At 42.4% G+C, this 20,770-nt stretch overlaps 1 protein-coding gene and 1 long non-coding RNA gene across 7 annotated transcripts in view; one reads left to right on the top strand and one right to left on the bottom strand.

The window, feature by feature from the left end:
• Positions 1-10,910, bottom strand: part of AMMECR1 (AMMECR nuclear protein 1) — an 85,242-nt gene extending 74,332 nt beyond the window's left edge. For 2 of the 6 annotated variants that reach the window (XR_008749728.1, XM_055818300.1), the window contains exon 1: positions 10,377-10,900. Coding sequence is in view for 4 of the 6 variants with exons in the window: in XM_055818300.1 (XP_055674275.1) it covers positions 10,377-10,837 (461 nt within the window). In the remaining 2 variants the exon portion in view is untranslated. Of the gene's footprint in view, positions 1-10,376 lie in introns of all 6 variants that reach the window. The other 4 variants (XR_008749729.1, XM_055818302.1, XM_055818301.1 and 1 more) reach the window with 4 other exon arrangements.
• A 46-nt stretch (positions 10,911-10,956) lies between these two features.
• Positions 10,957-19,274, top strand: LOC129785599 (uncharacterized). The gene is made up of 3 exons (XR_008749730.1): positions 10,957-11,028; positions 11,529-11,687; positions 19,227-19,274. It is a non-coding gene; the product is annotated as an uncharacterized LOC129785599 (long non-coding RNA).
• Positions 19,275-20,770: the final 1,496 nt, after the last annotated feature.

Here is a 20,770-nt window from a genome sequence, read left to right as displayed (position 1 = left end):
CTTCGCATAAAACATACTGTAGCAGCAGAATGCTCATCACCTTCTTCTATCTTCATCTATCCTGTCTAGTGTAACTACTTTCAGCTTATGACAAGTAAGACTCATCTGCTGCTGAGCACCACCGACACATTGAAAGGGGAAGAAAACACACTTAAGTTAGCAGAACAGTACAGGGTAGTAGGCAGGCTTTGAGTAGGTTATTCCAAGTCACTTACATATGTTAAAAAAACAACACCTTGAAATCCTCCAAAAGGAAAAAAAGGGGGAGGGGGGGGGGCGGGGAGAAGAGAAAAAAGCAGCTGGCATCAGATAACCTGGAGCACAGATTTCGTGTTCTCCCAAAAAAGAGGCACTACTGGGAGCTACTTTTTGCAGTGGTTTAGATTTCTACATTAAAAGGCCAAGCTGTTCAAGCAGAGCAAACCGCAATAACTCATCCTTGAGGTGAAAACAGACCACAATGGTAAGCATACACAGGAGTACTTGTCTCACTTGAATCTTTTCTCTGTGAAATAAAAGAAAGGTAATTTGTAATCTATTTATCTTTATAACCCTTTATTTTTAATGCTTGGTTTTATCCAGTGTTCCTTCCAAATGAACAGCACCAATCTTTATCTTCTTTCAACTTTTACACACAGCATTTTACGGGAATTCAGATATTATGGTGGCAAGTAACCCACATGAGATTTTTGTCACCTGCCTCTTCTCTATCTGTTTACTTTTCAGTTCCAGCTGAACTGAACCAGAGCCAGAATTATACTCTTATTTCTTCAGGAAGAGCGAGTCTAATCACTAGAATTTCACATTCTATCAGCATGTCAATAGGGATTAGTTTAAATATTACATTTTCACTTGGTTCTTCATAGTTCGGGTAACTGCTTGTACAACACTGTACCAAAAGAACTTTTGCCTTCTGTGGCTTGGCTGCAGTTTTTCATCCAGGCCAGTGACTTGCTGAAGTTTTGTTCCCCTCATGCTTAAGTGACACATCACTTGCAATTACTCACCTCCCTTCAGGGACTGCACCAGTCTTTGAAGAGGGCTTCTTTCCTCAGGACAACTACACCTTTTCTGTGGTTGGTTTGTTTTGTTGTTGTTTTGGGTTTTTTCAAACCACCTCCTCAGCCTCCAATACTCTCTCTGCAGAAAGACTACTTGGAGAAGGCCAGTGCAGTGCTTTTCTGACTGGCATTCAAACTGCTGAGGAGTAGAAAAAAAATGTTTTTCTCCTTATAAAGCTTATAAGGGACCTCTACCTAGCACGTCATCTTCCCTAAAAGTCAATCTTTTAGCACATTATTTATACTGAAAAGAACTGCCTTGCAACTTGTCATTTACTGGCAGCTGAACTTACCCTTGTGCTCACTCAGCGGGCAAGGAAAATAGTGTGACACCCAATCCTTATATTCTTAGTGTCACCTGGAAAAGGGGCTGGAAGCCACCAGATTTACTTAGTTGACCCATATTGTTGCCCATCAGTGGAGGACAACATGCTTTTTGCCACCTTTCTTAATTTACCTAAAACTCATGAACTCCAGAGTTTCATCCACACAATTCTTATCTCTGTGCAAAATGCCACATGGAAAACAAGGAAAGTGATTTAACTCTCTGGAAAGGATGAAGCAGAAGTAACTCTGATGCTGATTAGAAGAGGATTATGACAAGGATCCTTCCCTCCTTTCTCTTCTGTTTCAAGCATGGACTCCAAGCACCACCCAGTAAAGCAGGCAGTGTCACAGACGCTGGAACCCACCACGTGCCAGTGAAGCCTGGAGAGGAGACATCTTTTCTGGCACAGGGGCAAAGGGCAAATTACAGGAGTATGTCTATGGCTCATCTATTACAAACATCACAGCCCTAGGCAGGACCTTCCCAAAAATGCCACAGAGTTCAAGCTAATGGGAAGAAGGGCATAAAATGAGATTTTCTATGGCATTAAGTACTGTGAGAACTCATTCCCTGTAACACAGAAAGGCACGGAAGACATACATCTCTCTATATGGCTGCTGCCCCAGCGACCTTGCCACAACTCAGCAGAGCCGTTCTACATTCCATAAGATGTCATTCTCACGAAATTAGCACTTTAATAACCCTAGCTGCAAGTGTTCAGTCTGGCAAAGCAACATCCACATCCTCACAACAAGCACTGCCTTCCAGGAAGCTATCAAAGCCCAATTAGATCACAATAAATTTAAGGTATATTCTATAAGGCATAGAAACACATATGTTAGTCTGTTAGGGGGACAACACAAGTGAAGAGATGTGAAAAATGCAACGAGTAACTCACCAAATAAATGTTTATGGAAAATGGAGCAGGGGGGGCATCCCAATTAAAATGAAGCCCTTTACACCGATCCACTTTGCCAAGACTCTGGTTATGAAAAAGAAGGGTTTTTTTAAAAGGTCATACAGGTAGCCCAGGAAAGATACCTGCTGTTGTTTACAGTGCTGGACTGAAAAACACCACAGCTTTTGGTTGGTCAGCATGTATCACAGCACTAATGAACAGTAAGGAAATCTAATTTAATCAGTCCAAGTTCAAATTACTAACTACATGCTATCTGAATACAGCACTAGGACCAACTTAATATCTACATTTCATCTTATAGCTACCCCTAACATGCTTTGCTATTAAAGATATGTTTTTGAGAATTTGTGAATTAACTGCAGTAGAGATGCCCCATTTTGTTATTCAAATGCAAATTTTGCAATGCTAAACTGAGTACCAATATAATACCCCACTCCATAGGAGTATAAACATCATAAGAAAGGTCAAGCATTTTCGTAATGCTTTACTAATGAGGGTCAGGGCCTGACTGGACTTGTTTTGGCCTCCAGCCTAGCAACAGTTTCTGTATTGGCCAAACTCTGACCAGTCTACTATTATTTCAAAAGAATTTGCATCTTTCCTGCCTTCCATAGAGACTCTTACCACAGAAACCACCAGCGCATGGCTCAAACAACTTCTGTGTTAGCATACCAGCACTTCTGAAGACAATAATTTGATGCTATGGAAAACCTGCAGTTAACTGTAAACAAGTACTTAATGTAAAAATAGACAGACCAGCACACTGAGCTTGCTCTATTAATTATGGCCTGAATCTTGAGCAAACCAAAAACTATGGACGAGACAAATATATTTCATTCACTGACTGGTCACAGCCTAGATCTGTACACTAAGCGAACTGAGCCAGCCCAGTCTTCCAAGCTTTTATTTCCAGGTTGTATCTTAGTTGTCATTAGTAGTGACTACTCCCTATTTATCTGCAGATGAGTAGTTAAAAGGATGTTTAGGGCTTGCTGACAAAACTACCCATGCACTTAGATGACAATCCACTTGTTTAACAGATATGACCAAAAAATGCCAATGTTAGGTTCTCTTGTTTTAGCATTTGTTGCTAGACAACGTTACAGTTACAAAAGCATCTCAAGGAACGCCACATTTAACTCAACTGAAGAAGAGGCAGAGCTCTGCACTCTTTTAGTAACTCCAAGTAAAATATTTGCATTCTTAAACCATTAACTTCTCAACAATTTCTAGCAAAGAGTATTAAGAGTTAGATGTACTGGTGCAGTAATTCACATCCAGACCCAAAACCTATTTTTCCTCACAGGCAGACAGGTTAAATAGGAATATATAATGTCAAAAATAGTGTCAAAATCTGGAAATCTTTATCAGGAAGTTATCTTCAGTACAAGATAAAGTAAAAGAAAACGCACGACAAAAGATACAAATGTAAAAACAAAGCAGGCAATAAAAACAAATGACCAGACCGATGGCACAAGGATAGGTGGCTACTGACTCCTCCTCACTCCACAGGGTGTATGAGAACAATTAACTTGTGCAAAACTAATATTGTGGTGAATCAGAGCATTTATTGTAACTTTCTGGTGACTGCTTTTAGCTGAAGAAACAAAACCAGGGTCCATCCTTAAGACTGTCTATGACGCGATCTCCTGTACTAATAGAAACTACTTGGACATATGAACAGCTCACTAAAATGAGTTTGTGAAGGAAATATCCCTCAGATTACAGTTAACCAAATTTGGAGCTCATCATAGCAATGTTTTCTGCTTTCACTATCATACCAGAAGATTAACCTACTGGCAAAGGTAAGTTCTTTCTGTAGCCATGCAGCTTTACCCCTTGTCCTCCTCCGCTGTACCAAGATGCATTCACCAGTCCTGCTTTCAAATATGCTGGGAATTCCCTGCTGAGCACTGCCATTGTCAGCCAAAATACACACTTTCTACTGCACTGTATTTTAAAAATGTCTGCTGCAGAATGCCACTCTGAAAGAACCACACTTCATATGCCGACACTTAATATTCAACAGTTAAAGACCATATTAGGTCAGAAGAAAATGATGAAGCTTCTACAAAACCACAACACACAAACCCCAGAATGAAGTCAGACAGACACACAGACATAAGAGGACACTTCCCTGTCTGTGTGCTTCATTGCTGTGTTTTTTTGTTTTGTTACTGGTGTTGATCTTTAGCCATGACCAATCATTATAGCTGTTGTGTAATGTTACTGAGCGTGACAATAAATACAAATTATTGCACAGAGTCTGCCACACAACAGTGTAAGTCTCCACTGCCATACAACTAAGTTCCACAGAGAAAAAAAAAAAATTTCAAACTTCTGACATCAAGAATAATAATGTCAACAGCTACAGGTGAACTCTGAGTAGGGATTGTGGAGGAAGAATGTTGGTTTTTAAGACAATATGAAAAGTCATAGTTTGGTAAGCTTCCAGGCAAAGTTTCACAAAAATGTTTGTGAAGAAACATATACCAAGGCAAGCAAGGAGCCAAGCACAAGGCTCCAACTTTAAACCTTACAATAAGTTGTAAAGACTAAAACAGGAAGCTGGGCTGCAGCCAGGAAACAAGAAATTGAGAAAAGCATCTAATCCTGTGAACTTGCAGGCCGTAACACTTTTATTTACATGTATGTGTAAGCATATGTACACACCTACTGACAAAACTAATCTTTCTTCAATGCATCAGGCACCAATTTAACATTTTTTTGGGGGGAAAAAAACAGCTTTGTGATTGCACAGGAAGATTTTAAATGAATTCAATCTAAATTACTAGCAAATCACCACTGCTGCCAACATAATATCAAGATAATAACTAAGGCAAAAAATGAGATGGCCAGTAACAAACTCTAGAACCATTTCTTTACTACAGGGTCAAGTTACACTCGGAGCAGAATCACAACTTCCCTTGAGAGTGTGAAAACTAATGGGCACCAGATCAGCTAGGTCCGCATTTTTAAACTGTATAGAATTTAAATATCTCCAAACTTCACTAATGAAGAATTAAGGTAGCGTAGTACTGCCACTCCACATCCTTCTAGAATATGTAAACTGACACATCTTAGACCTGAAAAAACCCACAATGAAATCCAAAGGTCAGGCACATCAACACTGCAGCCTATCTGTACCTGTGTTCTGTAGCCAAATGCAGCAGTTGCTGCGAAGTACCACAAGCCAGCAATGAAGAAAGGAACTGATGCATTCCCAAGCTAAGTCTTTAGGTCAGGACTGGATATAACCTAGAAAATATTTTAATCCAGAGGCCTTCAATCACAGAAGATGGCCAAGCCATACAGATTATTCCTGTGGCAAAGAACGTGGTCGACAGTAACGCTTCTGTCTGACGGCTGGAGCCTCCGCGCGTGCACAGGGCTGGCAGCCTGCGCAGGCACAGCGGGTCTGACGCTTCCCTAAAGCACCAGATCTACCACAGGCATGCAGATCAGCTACACACACCATTTAATGCCTCTGGCACCGTCCCCTGCTGCCAGATGAGGATATGAGCAAGCCATCATCTAGGCATTTGATGCAAGGAGCTTGTGGTAAACATCTTTCCCAAGAGCTCCTCAGCCAGATGGGAAGCAGGGCACAGGCCACATTAGTGATTCCAGCTGAAAAATCCTGTTCTTGGTTACCACGTACCAGATGACAGGGGCAGAACAAACTATTCCCCTTACAAATTGTGCCAAGTGTGAGTGGTCACCACTAAAATAATCCTGTTCACTAGCAGATGACCTTCAGGAAGGGACTATAAAGAAGCAAACAACTGGCAAATGAGTTAACCTGCTGAACTGCCATGCAATGTCTTCTCCGCAAAGGCATCGACATTAAAATCAAGTAGGCAAGCTGAAGAGCTCAAGGCACTGTGCAGGATCAAAAACTCAAAAGGGTGATTTCTGTGCACCAAGGGAAATCTTTATAGTGAGCAGACGATGTGAGGATCTTAAGAAAAAAAGTCGTCCTCATTCCCACAACAGTTTCAGCTGAACTCCTTTTTGCACGCTTACCCTTCCCATCCTGTCACAACGTCCTTGCACATGCTTGTAACTTCTACTCAAACACTTTTCCACTAGAAGAAACACAGTAGTGAGCAGTGAGAACCTTGAGCCCCTTCGCACTGGTGGGCAGCCCTTTTCCACTTCCACAATGGAAGGCAGGACATGATAATTGTTTCCACCAATCACGGAGGCACGGAAGCAAACCAGAAAGGAAATAAAAGGGATGACAGTCATTTGTCAGAAAGGCAAGAAACACAGGAAAAAAGGCTACTTATTTTTCCTTCTCCCTAAATGAGCGGGGTAAAATGATTCTACAACTCTTCCTGCATTCCCTTACTATTTATTTCTATTTCCACTTCTAAAAAAACCTGCTTTTAATCAATTGCAGCCTTCCATAACTTCACTCATCAAACTGAGTTTCAAGAACAGTGTCTGAATGCCACTTTGTACAAGTGACAATTTTTGTCTGGGGCAGCAATTATCAAACTTTTTATCACCTTCCACAGCTCCAGGATAATTTTTACATTCCTCCCATGAGTGCCACCACACTGGTAGAAGCAAGGGGAAAGCACATGCCCTGCAGAACATACCCTATGAAGAAGGGAAGGGGTGGCTTAGAGACCAACTCAAAGCAAAGTGAAATTATAGGTAGAAGAAAGCTATACAATAAAATGTTGGCAGATCAATGGAAGCCTACAAGACAAGAGGAAGCCTCTGGCTGGAAGCATTTGCTGAGCCTATTCTCACCAAGACACTGCTGGACAGATTCAGTATCTTCCAGCTATCTTCTTTCGACTCCACGATTCACTCTCCAACCCATCAGCTCCCTAGCAATACCCTTGACCAACACCCCACACCCTGCGCTGCGCACAGAGAGATGAAAATGCCAACTATTTCACCCATGTATGGGCTGTGCTAGAGTCCAAAACCTGCACCCTTTCAAAACAGGCATTTTGCCTCATTCCTACTAACTGCTTCAAATTTCCTTCCCTATGAGTCCTGCCGTGGTACTCATCTGGGCATCAAAGAGGTACAAAAATCCGGAGGTGTCACAAGCAGGTTTTGTTCAAACGACAACACACCAGAACCGCTTGTCCAAGTGATTCAGCCACCTGCTTTTCTTTGATCATGCCCAATTTCATTGTTCAAAGACCTGCAAGGAATGAGTCATGCTTGTGTGAGGATACCTGCTTACAGGTCTTTCATCCTCCCTATAATTAATGTAATTTTAAAAAAAATATTTCTAGAATTCACATACAAACTGTTATTTTAGACTACTACTCTTCGTGCACGTATTTCTGTCTATGGATAAAACCTCTGAAAGGATTCCACGCAGAAAGCTACAACGTATATTCACTGAAAAATGCCACTTCTCATTCAGTTTTTTTTGCTGTACAGGATAAAACTCATCTTCAAAGATCACATCATATCTTTGTGAGCTACCCAGTTATCGATAAGACTGCTTACAAATCTTTTATATGCTAGAAGTCATGCTGCCTCTGAACACTCAGCAGGAGCAATGTATTCACCGACCTAGAATTTTACATGTAATACCAAACAACTTTTTCAAAGTTGCTTCCCCAACTGCACAAACATAATCATCTCACAAGGCTGCTGCAAGCAGCAGTTCTGCCATCTGTCTGCTTATTCCTACCTCACACTTGTGCAGCACAAGTGTTTGTGAAGCCACGCAACCTAGAGGGAACTAATCTCTGTGAAAACTAACTAGGGAAAAAAATAAAATTATGATTAGCTCATTTCTCAATCTGTACAACTGTGCATGCTGGCCCAAGCACAGGAATAAGCAGAAATGATACCACTAATTGCAATGGCAGTGCCATTTTCAGAACACAGCAACTTTTTACCAGGTCTAGCGACTAAATCTGAAGAACACTTAGGCACACATGAATTTTAGAAAAATATAATTCATTTTACTTAATTTGCTATTGTGTTCTTGTTAAAGTAAGAAGTGGGAGAAGAAAAGGTGAAGCGTCTACCAGTTACTAAGAGGAATCAAAGCACTTACTGGAAAACATTACAGTGGTGAGATCTTCACCCCTGCCTCAGTTTCCTCCACTAATAAAACAGAGACAGTAGCACTAATCTGTTCAACGAAACAGTCTACGAGACAATCAAAAAGCATAATAATAAGGTAATATTGTTAGAGAGGCACGGACAGAATTCAGCTCTCTTACAGCAATGAAAGAGTGAAATGGCACAAAGCTGATGCTGTAACCTATGGTGGTCAGGGCTGGAGAACAGATACAGGACAATGCAAAGCAAAATGGCTACTTAGAGCAGCAGCTCCTAAACAGTTGGTATCTACAAATGGACAGACGTGGATTTGCAAAAGACCTAGGTAAAGAGACTCACAGCGGAGTCTCCCTGCCCTCCTTTCATTATTGGCACTCTGATGTAATCACAGAGGAGTTATGAAGAGCATATAGGGAGGACTTGCTGGGGTGGCAGGTTAAGTAGGAATCCACAGAGCTGGGTTGTCATGACAGCAGCTGAAAGTATGTAAGAGATGTATAGATCCTGGGCGTTCGAATAGCAAGGACTCCAGATCAGATCATTAATATATTACATTAAACACTGAGAATCATCCATCACATTTCATTAACGAAACATGGACTGCATGATAACCATTTGCATTGGTGAGGGTGCATGAGGGACTGGGACATATACCAAAAAAAAAATATCTGTATTCAGTAAGTACCAATAAAGTATGGGTTCTCACGGATTTGATAGTCATGCTATACGTAACAGGAAACAAGTGACATGCGTTCTTGGTGGACCAACACATTCGAGTGTCAGCTAAAGCTTGGAAACTCACCACATGAGCTCCATCTCATTCAAAAGCAAAGTAAAACAGCGGAAACTTAATTTCAACAACTCCTGACGTTCACTTTGCATTCAAACAGACAGGGAGCACACAACGACTCGGTAACTCATCCCAGCTGAGGAAGGAATTTCCTCTCAGAGAGAAGTTACTCCCTGGAGTGCCTGAGCTCCGTCTGCAGCAGCGCAGCTCCAAGGTCCAGGCAGGCTGCAGGTGCCGGCACACCGGGCAGCGCTGTCACAGCGGGTCACTGCTGCAGGCGGCAGGGCACGGGGCTCCAGACAAACGCTGAAGAGTGGCCAGGGATGGGAGAGGAGCAGGCCCTTGGTGGAAGCTCTTGCGAAGAGGCTTGGGAGGCAAAGGGGGATGGGAGTAACAGGTGTTTGGACATGACCTGTTCGAAACTCTGGGAGTCTGATGGTGGTGGGTTACTCGGGGATGCCCAGCGCTGGGTGATCTCCGGGGTCGTTACAAAGCAAGGGCTCTGCGCAGTCCGAGACCCAAGTGGCGTTACGAGTGCCCGGCTCGGGGCCCGAGCGGCGCCCCAGCGCTCAAAGATGCGGGGCTGGCACGAAGGTCCCACACCGGGAACTCACCACCCCGCGCTGGGGAAGCGGAGGCCCGTGCTCGTGCAGAACACACGGCCAGGGAGCGGCTGCCTAGCGCAGGGTCCCGCAAGGGCTGCGGGCGAAACGGGCACGGAGCGGTCTCCCCCGGCGCCGCTGAACCCGAACCAGCGGCGGGCAGCGGGCACTGACGGCCGGGCGCCGCCGCGCCGCCGGGGCAGCCGAGCCCGGCCCGCCGCGCTCGCACAAAGGCGGGTCCCGCGGGGCGTGAGGCAGCGGGGCGGGGAGAGGCCACCGGCCGGTCCCGCGCCCGACGGGCCGAGCGGGGCCGTCAGGGGCTAACAGCGCGCCCGGGCGGCGCGGAGCCTCCCGAGGCGAGGCGAGGCGAGCCGGGGCGGGAGGGCTGCGCGGCCCACGGGGCACGCCGGGGAGCGCGGGGGCGCCCGCGGGCCAGGCCCCGGGACAGGCGGGCCGCGCGGGGCCAGGCGAGGACAGGGGCCGGGCGGCGGGGAAGGTGCCGGGCGAGGAGGCGGGCGCCGGCGGGGCGGCCGGCCGGGGGAAGCCGGGCGGGACGGGCGCACACGAGGCGCACACGAGGGCGGGCCGGGCCGGCGGGCCGGGGCACGGGGACGGCGATACTCACTAGGGGTCGTTGGTGAAGCGGGGGCTCCGCGGGGGCTGGTAGCCGTACAGGTGACAGTAGAGCACATCGAAGCAGAAGCAGCACATCTCGGCCGACACCACCATCTTCCTGCAGCCGGGCCCGCCGGAGCCGGCGCCGGGGGAGGAGAGCAGCGAGGCGGCCGGCGGGGAGAGGCCGGCGGGGCCCCCGCCGCAGCTGGGCGGCAGCGGCGGGGAGAGGGCGCAGCCGGCGGCGCCCCCCGCCAGCCCCCCGAGGCCGTTGAGGCGGGGGCCCCCTGGCGGGGGCAGCGCCCCCGGCTCGCCCCCCGCCGCCGCCGCCCCGCCGCAGTGGGAGCCGCTGCCGCCGCCTCCCGGGCCGGCCGAGCCCGAGGGAGGGGAACTGGAGAGTTTCTGCTTCTTCACCCCGCAGCAACCCGCCGCCATCTTGGAGCCGTCTCCCCCCACGCAGCGCTTCCGACCCATGGCGGGGGGGCCGGCCGGCCGGCCGGGGGACGTGCGGCGGCCCGCTCCGCCTCCTGCCGGGCCCGCTCCGCCTGCAACGGGGAGGGGGCGGGAGGGAGGCGGCGGGAAAGGGGGAAGAATGAATGAGGAGCAGGAGGGAGAGGAAGATGGAGGGGGGGGAGACACAGAGAGAGCTGCGTTAGAGCGACCCGGTGAGTGGCCCCGGCTGGCGGGGCCGGGGCCGAGGGGGCAGCGCGGCCCGCAGGTGTGGCGCCCGCGGCGGGGCCTGGCGGCCTTTCCCCTCCCCTCCACACGCCGAGCCGCCCCTCTCGCCTTCCCCCCGTGCTTTTCTCCTCCTTCTGCCGGGGAAGTGGAGCAACTCCACCCCGCGTGCTATATATAAAAAAAAAAAATTAAAAAAAATAAAAATAAACCCGCAAAACCAAGCTCTGCAGGAGCTGCACGGCAGAAGCAAAGCCCCTGAGATGGTTAAAAACACCCCGCTAAATAATTCAAGTGACCTGAGATGCCTTTCTCTTGGGAAGAGAAGGGGGGGAGAGAAGCGAGGGGCTGTGTTGGAGTCGGCAGGCTGGGAGCCTGCAGAGTGCCTGGATGCACCTATTAAACATGCCGTTGCGATGGCTAAATCCATGGGCTTCATCTATTTTTTTTTTTATTAGTAGTTGTAGTTTTGTTTTTTTTAAAATTACAGCTTTGGCAGTGACTTCACCTCCACTAAGTAGCGGCTCAGATCACAGGCCCTCAGCTACAGGGCAAGCAACTGTCACCCTGTGGGACCACAGCCCTCAGTGCTGGCTGCCCAGGCTTCCTCATGGCCAGACCCCTTGGCAAGGCGAGTCCTGAGGGAAAAGTGAGTTCCTGCAGTGCTCCAGACATCTAAAATTAAGCTTACTAAACTACCAGGGTGGGAGGGGAAATGTGTTTTATATTAGCCTCACATATAGATAGACATCTCAATTTATGGAGAGGCTTGCAAATGGCTGTAAAGTACTTCAAAAGCTGTGTGTATGTATATATAGAAAATAACACCTCGCCTGTCAGTGTTATGCAGCCATGTCTGGCATTGGATGTAACAGCTGTTTAACATAGAATAGCAACACTACAATATCAAGGAAGACAAGGGAGCTAGGACTGCCACATAGTTAAGAGAATATCTTAAGTTTAGAGAGAGAGAGACAGTCATTAGCCAAGCTAAAATGCAGTCCACAGAAAGTTTTTCACAAAACGACTTAGTCACAAACTACTTAGAGACTCAGTTTTAAATTTGTTGTTGGAAATGGTTTCTCCAGTATCCTTATGCTCTTAATTTTGTCTGAATCTTAAATTTTTGTGGAGTTGAAGAGAAAATCCCTGGTTATTAGAGCTCTAATACTAATGGGTTAAAAAGCCCTTTGAGGGTTTCTGTCCAGATACCCTAAACTTCTCTTGCTTTGAGTGAATCATAGCCTGAGGTGAAACAGCTGCAGGGAATAACAGCAAACAGAAAGGAGAAGAATTAGATGGTGTAAAGTGGTCTTTTCCATTTTTAAATGTAATGTTTATGTTTGGAGCTGGAGAATACTTGAGAAAGGAACTTAGTTCCCCTTTCTCCAACAACTTTGTTTCAGAACAAAGACAGTGTTTTCCACTTAAGGGATTCATTTGTTTAAAATCAGTTAGCAGTGACACCTTCTGTTGCTTTTGGGGAAATAGTTTCTCCAGGTATTGGATTCTGGCTTTTTCTAATTATTTTTTTTTACCATCCAACGTTATTTAACACCAACAATTACAAAAGTATCAAGTAATTACAAAGGCTTTTGATACAGACACAAATATGAATCATTCACTTTACTGCAACAGGTAAATGTAAGGTTCAGTGTAGGTCTCAGAGCTAGGACTGACATCCTTGTGCAGTACTGAGACTACCGGTAGTGCACAGCGATTGCTTTTGGATTAAATATTGTATTGCAAGGGTCCCTGAATAAAAGGGTAAATTAAATATATTACTTATTAAAAACACCTTACATTTTCCACCTCTGCAGATGTTCTTTGCTGTATTTGCCTATAGTTGTGCTCCTATTTTACCTCAGTGCGATGTAACGTATACCAAATCTCTCTTTTGTAGAGACAACAGCAAATACATGAACAGAACTGTGGAAATTACTGTTTAGTGGACTCATGAGGACACAATTGTATTTTTGTCAGTATCTCAAAGCAGAGAGAACTGCAGGCTCACAAAACATTTTTCATGGCTCAATGGCAAATTTCCATTTATATGTGAAGAGTTTATTCTTTGAATAAGTCAGCTTCTGTTAACTGCAACATCTGTTCCATTGGTCCTTTGGTTCAGTTAAGTCTCAAGGACCTTTACGCTTCTTATTACAAGGAACCCTGAATATGTACAGTTCCTTCATGTATATAGTAGTTTTATAATTTGCTAACTTTAGGAGATGTTCTCCTGTTGCTTGATGATGTGCTTGATGTTGTGCCTCATATGCAGTCAAATGGACTGAGTGAACTCAGTATAAAAAACTCTTTTAGCACAGTACGAATGGAGTCAGTATGGTAGTGCAATTAGATCACTTTAATTTAGGTGTGATGTAGCTCTCCTTTATGACTCCAGCTGTTTACCACTATTGCTCACCTCATGTTCCAAAGCCCCAGTGATTTTAGAATTGTCACTTGTTACAAGTGGGAGATTAAAATTAATTTTTTAATTAAAAATCATAACCTGTGATTCTTGAAAAGAGCTGTTAGTGAAATGATGATAAGAAAAATAGAATTATTTGCAGAAAGATATTTCTCAGTGATCTAAAGCTGCTCTGAAGACTTGCCCTTCTCAAACAAAAACATTAGAATGGCTAGTATCTGGGGGAAATTGTATCCTAAGGCATGATCCAATTCCTTTTGAATCCAAGGTAAAATTTGCACTGACTGTAGTAGAAGTCAGGTTAGTCTCAAGTAGGCCAAAAGATGATCTGTGTTCTCAGTATCTTACAATCTAATTGCAAGTCAAGAGCAACCAGAACAAGGAAACACTGAGCCAAAACTGGGCTGCAGCAGTAAGCAGGAGTGATATAATCCTTGCCTTATTAGTATCAATTCTTTTAATAGGCACTGTGACAGGTGAGGGATTTAAAAGGGTGCTTAAAATAGCATGTTTAGGCTGTGGTTCCATGTGCATTTCTGCAGTAGTGGTAATGTTGGTTTAAGCAGCTCTACCTCAGCTAATTGTTCTCTTTCCTGTCCCACCCATTCTGTTGTGTTCATGCAGCTGTTTGTGCAGATGTGAGGCAGAAGATCAAGCTGAAAAACAATTATTATTTTCCCTCGATTATTTTTCAGCCAAGTCAGTTCTGCAGTCTGGTGTATCAAAGGGCTGCACAAAAAGCTGTGTTGGCCTATTGGGGTGGCAATAAAAATTTGAGAATTAATAGCCTTGGGTAGCTTAAACAGTACTGGTGAAAAAAGAGAAGACGCAGCCTGAAGTGGCATTGCACACATTTATGGGGAAACTGTCAGAAATCCCCTAAGTGTTTGAATTTAAAATAATAGGTGAAGAAAACCAGTTGAGGGAAGTTATGAAAGATAAAGGGCTGTGAAAGTGAAGGGAAGTAGTTTATGCTTGAGACTGTAGAAAAGTCAGAGCTAGGAAATGGAAGAAAGGGAAACAGAGAGCCCTATTTTCAAAATACATCATTTTCCACTTTCTTAGAACTAAAGGAAACATTGTACCACAGTTAATTCTGTAAAAACCAAACTCCAAAAATTGAGTGGTGTAAACAACAAGCATCTCTATGAAGTTGTTAGTTATTATTCTAGTTAGTTACTATTCTAGAGAAGAGTATGTACTTAAATCTCCCAAAATTCAAAGGTTAAATTCTGTCTTTGTATCTTCCCATCATAATGATCTTTTTCAGATGGGCCTGCCATAAAACTGGAAGGTTTACGTGCTGAAAATTCCTTTGCTCTGAGGAGTTCCCACCCATTGTGGAGATAGTCTAGACAACTCTTCCCCTGCCCTGAAGCCTACAAGGCATTATGGGTGTAGCTGGGAAGAAAGTGGGTTTGCCTATATTATTTTCTCACTTTATTCCCAAACTGGTCTATCATATTCTTAAGGCTCATGTGAATTTTCCTCAGTATATTCTGCTTAGAAAGAATAGTCACTGTTCTTTAGTATGCTCCCTGTCTTAGCTGTCCCCGGGAGAAATTAGATGCAGCTCTGAATCTAGGCCAGAAAGTGTGCACAAAATTCAATAAAGTTAATGAAAGTAAACTTGCACATGTCTGAGAACAGTAATTGTTCCTACCAGTTAGAGGCCATATCCTGCTATTGTTCCATATATCAAGCCCCTATTGAAGTCTCTTCTAAAAAATCTTGTACAAAAAGTCATCTCAGGATGTGATACCAGCCAGCAGACAAAAGGTCCTCACATGTTGTTTTACTGGAATCCTGTCCCTGTTTCATATTTTGAGCTATGTTATAGTTTCACCATACTGTGAATCCAATCTGTGTTATTTTAAAATTAACATTGTTTTACAGACATTTTTCACTCTTACGCAAATTTAGGGTTTGGTCCTGTTAAACCATCTGTGCGTGAAGCTTGCACTGCAAAACTGGGCAACGGGTTGTTAAAAAAAAACCCCACAACACACAACAAAACACCCAAAACAAACAAAAAAAGCCCCCACCAAACAAACCCCTCGAAACAAACAAACAAGAAAACCAAAAAGCCGCCATGCATTCTAAAATACCATTTGTCAAGCTAAATATCTATGACTGGACATTTTTCTAACTAGATATAAAAACATTAGATGTGTCAACAGAGTCAGAAAAGGTATTTTGTTAAAAACCTAAGGATCAAAGAATTTGCAATAAATGAAAGGTGAGACTAGTAGTAACTTTTTAATGGAATTCTTTTAACATAATTCTGTGAGCTGGAATGTTCCTCAAATATTATGTTAATGCAATATCTTATCCTTTTAAAATGTGTTTTCCCTTTGTACAGTGATAAAAGATGTGGCTTACATAGTTATAGTCTCAATATAAATTCACCATGGTTTCATTGAGGTCAGTGGAGCTACAGTGATTTATGCTAGCTGATATATTAATAATAAGCCTTAGGACATATTTTTTGACATGGCTGCTTGTAGTTGGTCTCCTTCACAAAATGTTTTCCACTCGTGTAGAGCAACCATATGTATTAATAGCATTTCTCATTCTTGAAGAGTCTAAAGTACTAGCTTTAAAAGTTTTAAGCTAATAAATTTATACCAATATATAGGTAGACAGGTTTATCCAGTGCAATCATGCAGCCACCCTTAATGAAACCTAGCAACAATCTAATAGGACACAACAATTGAGGTGTATTAGGAAAATGTAGTCATTAATTTTAAATGAATTAGTAAATCAACATTAAATTAGAATGCAACTGTGGAGAATTAAAATCTGATCAGGACACCAAGATCACATGCCTGTTTATTTCTAAGAATTGCACTAGATCTTTAACCATCCCAAGTGGTCAGCACTTGATTTTGTATCTCATCCAAAAACACAAACCCAAAACTTTCATATAAATTTAGTTAATGCAAGGAGCAGAAATTTCAGAAAAGAGTGGAATGTAAGCAATGTTAATTGATTAGGATGACAGAAATGCTCCCATGATGAGCGTTAATTTTGATCTTCCATTTGATGTAAGACTCTATTGAGCTTCCTCTTTTAGATATTATTTAGTTTTCTTGTGAAATGATTTAATTTCTTCTGGCTGTTGCTTTTGCTATCTTTTTGCACCGTTATCTAACTTTTAGTGTAAATGAATTCCACCTCAATTCCTCTAACGGCCAGTTCTTAGCTTAGGTTCATGCTCCCTTGCTCTGGTATTTAGCATTGAAGCTGTCATCTCTATATACCTTTCAGAGAAATGAGATATACTGTTCTTTTTCTCCAAAGACTGAAGAACTTTTTTTCTTTAATCTTTGTGAGCAGCAAAAAATCAGTGAATCCTTCTGCTTGCCCTTTACCATTCTCGCTTCTACAAAAGAACCTGTTAATCTTACAGTGGCCAAGAACTGCTTCCAGTGTTCCACGTGGAAACATCAAATCACTTTATATTGGGTATCTCTAGTCACGTCTCATGAAATATTTTGCCTATTGTTTTGAAAGAATGTTCATTAGCTCCAGTAGACTATTGCAGCTTATAAAAATATGTATGTCAGTCATAAGTATTTCTCCTTCTTCAGTATTGTAACATTATTTTTGCATGTATTTTTTTCCTTTTTCCCTGTAAGTATTAGCATTCTTTATATTCAATGCCCAAATTACTTAACCTTGTATCTTCTAGTGTTTCTGATCTGTGTATGTCACCTTGAATGTCATGTCGATCCTCCTTCCTCTGACTAGGTTTATAAAATCACCATTTATGTCACTTTGGTGCACTTATCTTTTTCTGCCCAAAAAAACCCCTGACAAATGCCAGTGTTTTGCCATAAAGGTGCTGGTGCTTCAGTGCGATCAACTTTTAACTGCTAAAAGCACTAAATACATTGTCTTAAAAGAGGCTAGAGGTATAAATAGAATGTTAATTAATAGCAGATGTTACCCTTTGTGGCAAAAAGCCATCAAGGCTTCAGCAAAACCTTTCTCATTGCAGTTGTTACTTTCATCATTGGCAATTTGTGAGTGCAGCTTCAGTAAGGCTGATCCTTGTGGCACTTCAGAGTCACCTCTCACCCTCACCCCATCTGTTTTCATGAATTCGGTCCTGCAGATTCTTCTGGTTTGTTTTTTTTCTTTTGAGTGTGGTAGCAAAAGCCAAACAGTTCATGTACACTGCATCCATAACTCTTTCTTGTATCCTCGTGGCTTTAGAGGAGAGTAGCAAGCCTGAACCCCAAGTCCTGCAAGCTTCTGAATAAAGTAGAATCTGTGGGAACTGGTAGCGTTCAGTACCTCGCTTATTCATAGCTACTTATTCATTAGTTGTGTTGCTTCCCTTCTGTAGAATTAATGTTCTCCAGCATAATATTTTCTAATGTACTTTCTATTGCAAATCATCAATTCTGCTTTCAGACATGTATAAATCAAATTAGTCCCATGAAGTCAAATAGAATTTCACCGTTACAGAATGATGAGTTCAAAACAAGGCCTTTTAAACCATTAGGTTCCCTTGTAAATTGACGAATTATTTGTCTGTTCCTAGGTCTCCTGAGCTATCCTCTGCTTTCAAGGAAAGTGGTATTTATATATATGCATCCATGCACGCACAAATTCCATTAAACAAAACTGAATGTCTTCTCATTCTTATCTCCCACATTTGTGTTCTCCCTCTAGGGAAGTGCCTTCAGGCTGCCTGCTGGAGGTGATAATTTTTGTCACAGTAATGTATAAAATAAATACCTTGCATTCATTTTGAATAAAAAACAGCTGATAAACATGCAAGCTTCAACAAAGTTTCACCCATTTCATGGCATAGTAGTGTTAGCCCTCTTCTGCACTCTTCCTTTCATTCACAGTTTCTGATATTCCTATTTTCACATTATGTAACTCCGTCCCTCCTATCTGACACTGCAGCAATTAAAGACTGATGTTTTAACATGCTCACTACTTAAAATAAAGTAAAAAGTATTTTAAAATGTAAAGTAAATAGTATTTCTTCAACTACAAAAGAAGTCATAGTGTTCAGGAAGCACTGTTCCTTATTATGTTTTTCTGCTAACCGTTACAAAACATGAAGTTACAATCTTTAGCATATTGAAGTATCTGTGATCACCAAGACTCGCATCTGAGCTTTGGTTTGCATGCTTTTCTCAATCGTTTATTCATAGTTAATATTCTAATAATCTACTGACTGCCAGAGATTGCACAGAGGTAATATATTTTGATTTAAACACTGTACATTTGATTTGAGGAAATGACCATTTCCATGCAGAAAAAAGTAACTGAGATAATCTTTAACACTAAAAGCATACCCTTCTGTTACTTCAACTGAAAAAAAGAATTCCTTTGCTTGTGTATTTTATAGTAAAACTATACATATATTAATCTAGTGGTTCCAATTATAAGTGGGATTCTGGATTTGTTACCATTTCCCTTGAAAATGCATCTTTATAATAATTAATTCATTTTGGTTAGCATTTCTAAGGAGCATTTCAAGACTGGAACAGTCACTTTGACATACTTGAGAGGAAGTGTAGCACAGCATGTCAGATCTAAGGAATTGTTGCTGAAATATTTCAGGGCTATCATTTCATAGGGTAAGTCCTTACAGTAGTTTAGGGATTTAGAATAAATTTGGAAATAATTTCATAAAAACCCTCGTATATTTAACTTTCTGGAAAAACAAAACAAAACAAATCAAAGTCTGAATTCTCTGTTTTTCTACTGCTTAGTTTGTGTTTGTTTTCACAGGTCAAAGTTCCACTGTCCAGTGTCATCACATTCAAATCCTGCAGTGACCTGTAAGTATATCACCTCTAAATTTTCTACTGCAATAGGACAGCTGCATGAAAACTGTTGTGATCACCTCATGAATACTGAAAATGTGTCTTTAATTGAACTATCATTAGGCATTATATATTGGGGTACATTTTGTCCTGTTATGTTAAATGCGTGTAGTTCAAGCATGTATGCTTATAGTATTTTTTAGTACTAGCTCATTGTAATCTCATTCATTGCATTTTAAATGAAAGACTCACAGCTTATCAAATCGACTTGTAACTGTTTCTAAAGGTACCCTTACTTTTAACCTAGTTCTTTACCTGGTTAAATCAGAACTGAAAGTTGCCAAAGAAAAATAGTACATTTGCCCTTTGATGAACAATTATCAAGCATTACATGTTCAGAGTAAAAAATGGATAGCATTTTATTTTATGAGTCCACTAATAGTGAATTAGAATAAAACTCCTGTGGGAACACATTTGACATTCACATGAATAACAGATGAGTTCATTACAACCCCCTGCTTATAAAAAGAATGGCAAATGAATTCATAATTATTAAGCATTTTAAAATAACACATTCCCCAAAAGATACAATTCTGCATTAAATACCCGGCTGTAGTTCAGCTGCAGGGCTTTGAAGAACTTGAAATGAAGTGGTAGCGCAGCATATAGCTGAAACTGAATGGCAAACTGATGATTTGGTCATTTGCCACATTCTTTAACTGCTTGGTAGCCAAAGTAATGAAGATTTATACTCTATTTAATGCATTTGAACTAATTCTGAAGTGTTTAGATTAATCTTGCTTCCAAAGCAGAGAATGCAGATTAGATCTATGGTGCATGAACCAATTATGTTGGGTATGTATAAAGAGGAGGATTACAGCACATATGGCTACTGACATGTACTCATGTTAAAGTGCCTGTAGGCATCTCATTTGAGATATATATTAGAGCTGAATTTTGCAGGACTTTCTTGTTGATGGATATCTGCTTGTATATATGACAAATACCATTCAGGACAGCTATTTTGCTAGAAGTGACATTCTCAAATACTTGCCAAGCTGTCACATTAGCATACCGCTCGCAGCCTGGCAGGAGACAGCTCTTCTATGAATCATAACCTCTGCCCTGTGATGACACCAAGAGCACAAGGGTCCCAAAGGTTGCCTTGTCTGCCAGGCAGAGGGGGAAGTAAGAGATGCTGAGAACAAAGTTCAGAGAACTTCTGCAGAGAAGCAGAAGTTAAGGAGAATCCTGTTCTTTGAACTACTTGCACCAAGGACATAAACAGAAAAGGGATCAGAAGCAGATCAAATTAAGATTGTTCTAAGTGCTGTCAGCACCTAAAGAGATGCAGAATTCTTGTCTCCCCAAATCTTACATGTGATCTTGATAACCTTTATGTAGGTAGAGTGAAGAAGATTGGGTCAAATTAAGATCGTTCTAAGTGCTGTCAGCACCTAGAGATGCAGAATTCTTGTCTCCCCAAATCTTACGTGTGATCTTGATAAC

Source organism: Falco peregrinus, chromosome 13 (assembly GCF_023634155.1).
Source record: "Falco peregrinus isolate bFalPer1 chromosome 13, bFalPer1.pri, whole genome shotgun sequence".
Taxonomy (NCBI): Eukaryota; Metazoa; Chordata; class Aves; order Falconiformes; family Falconidae; genus Falco; species Falco peregrinus.
This window is presented reverse-complemented; position numbering and strand designations above follow the sequence as displayed.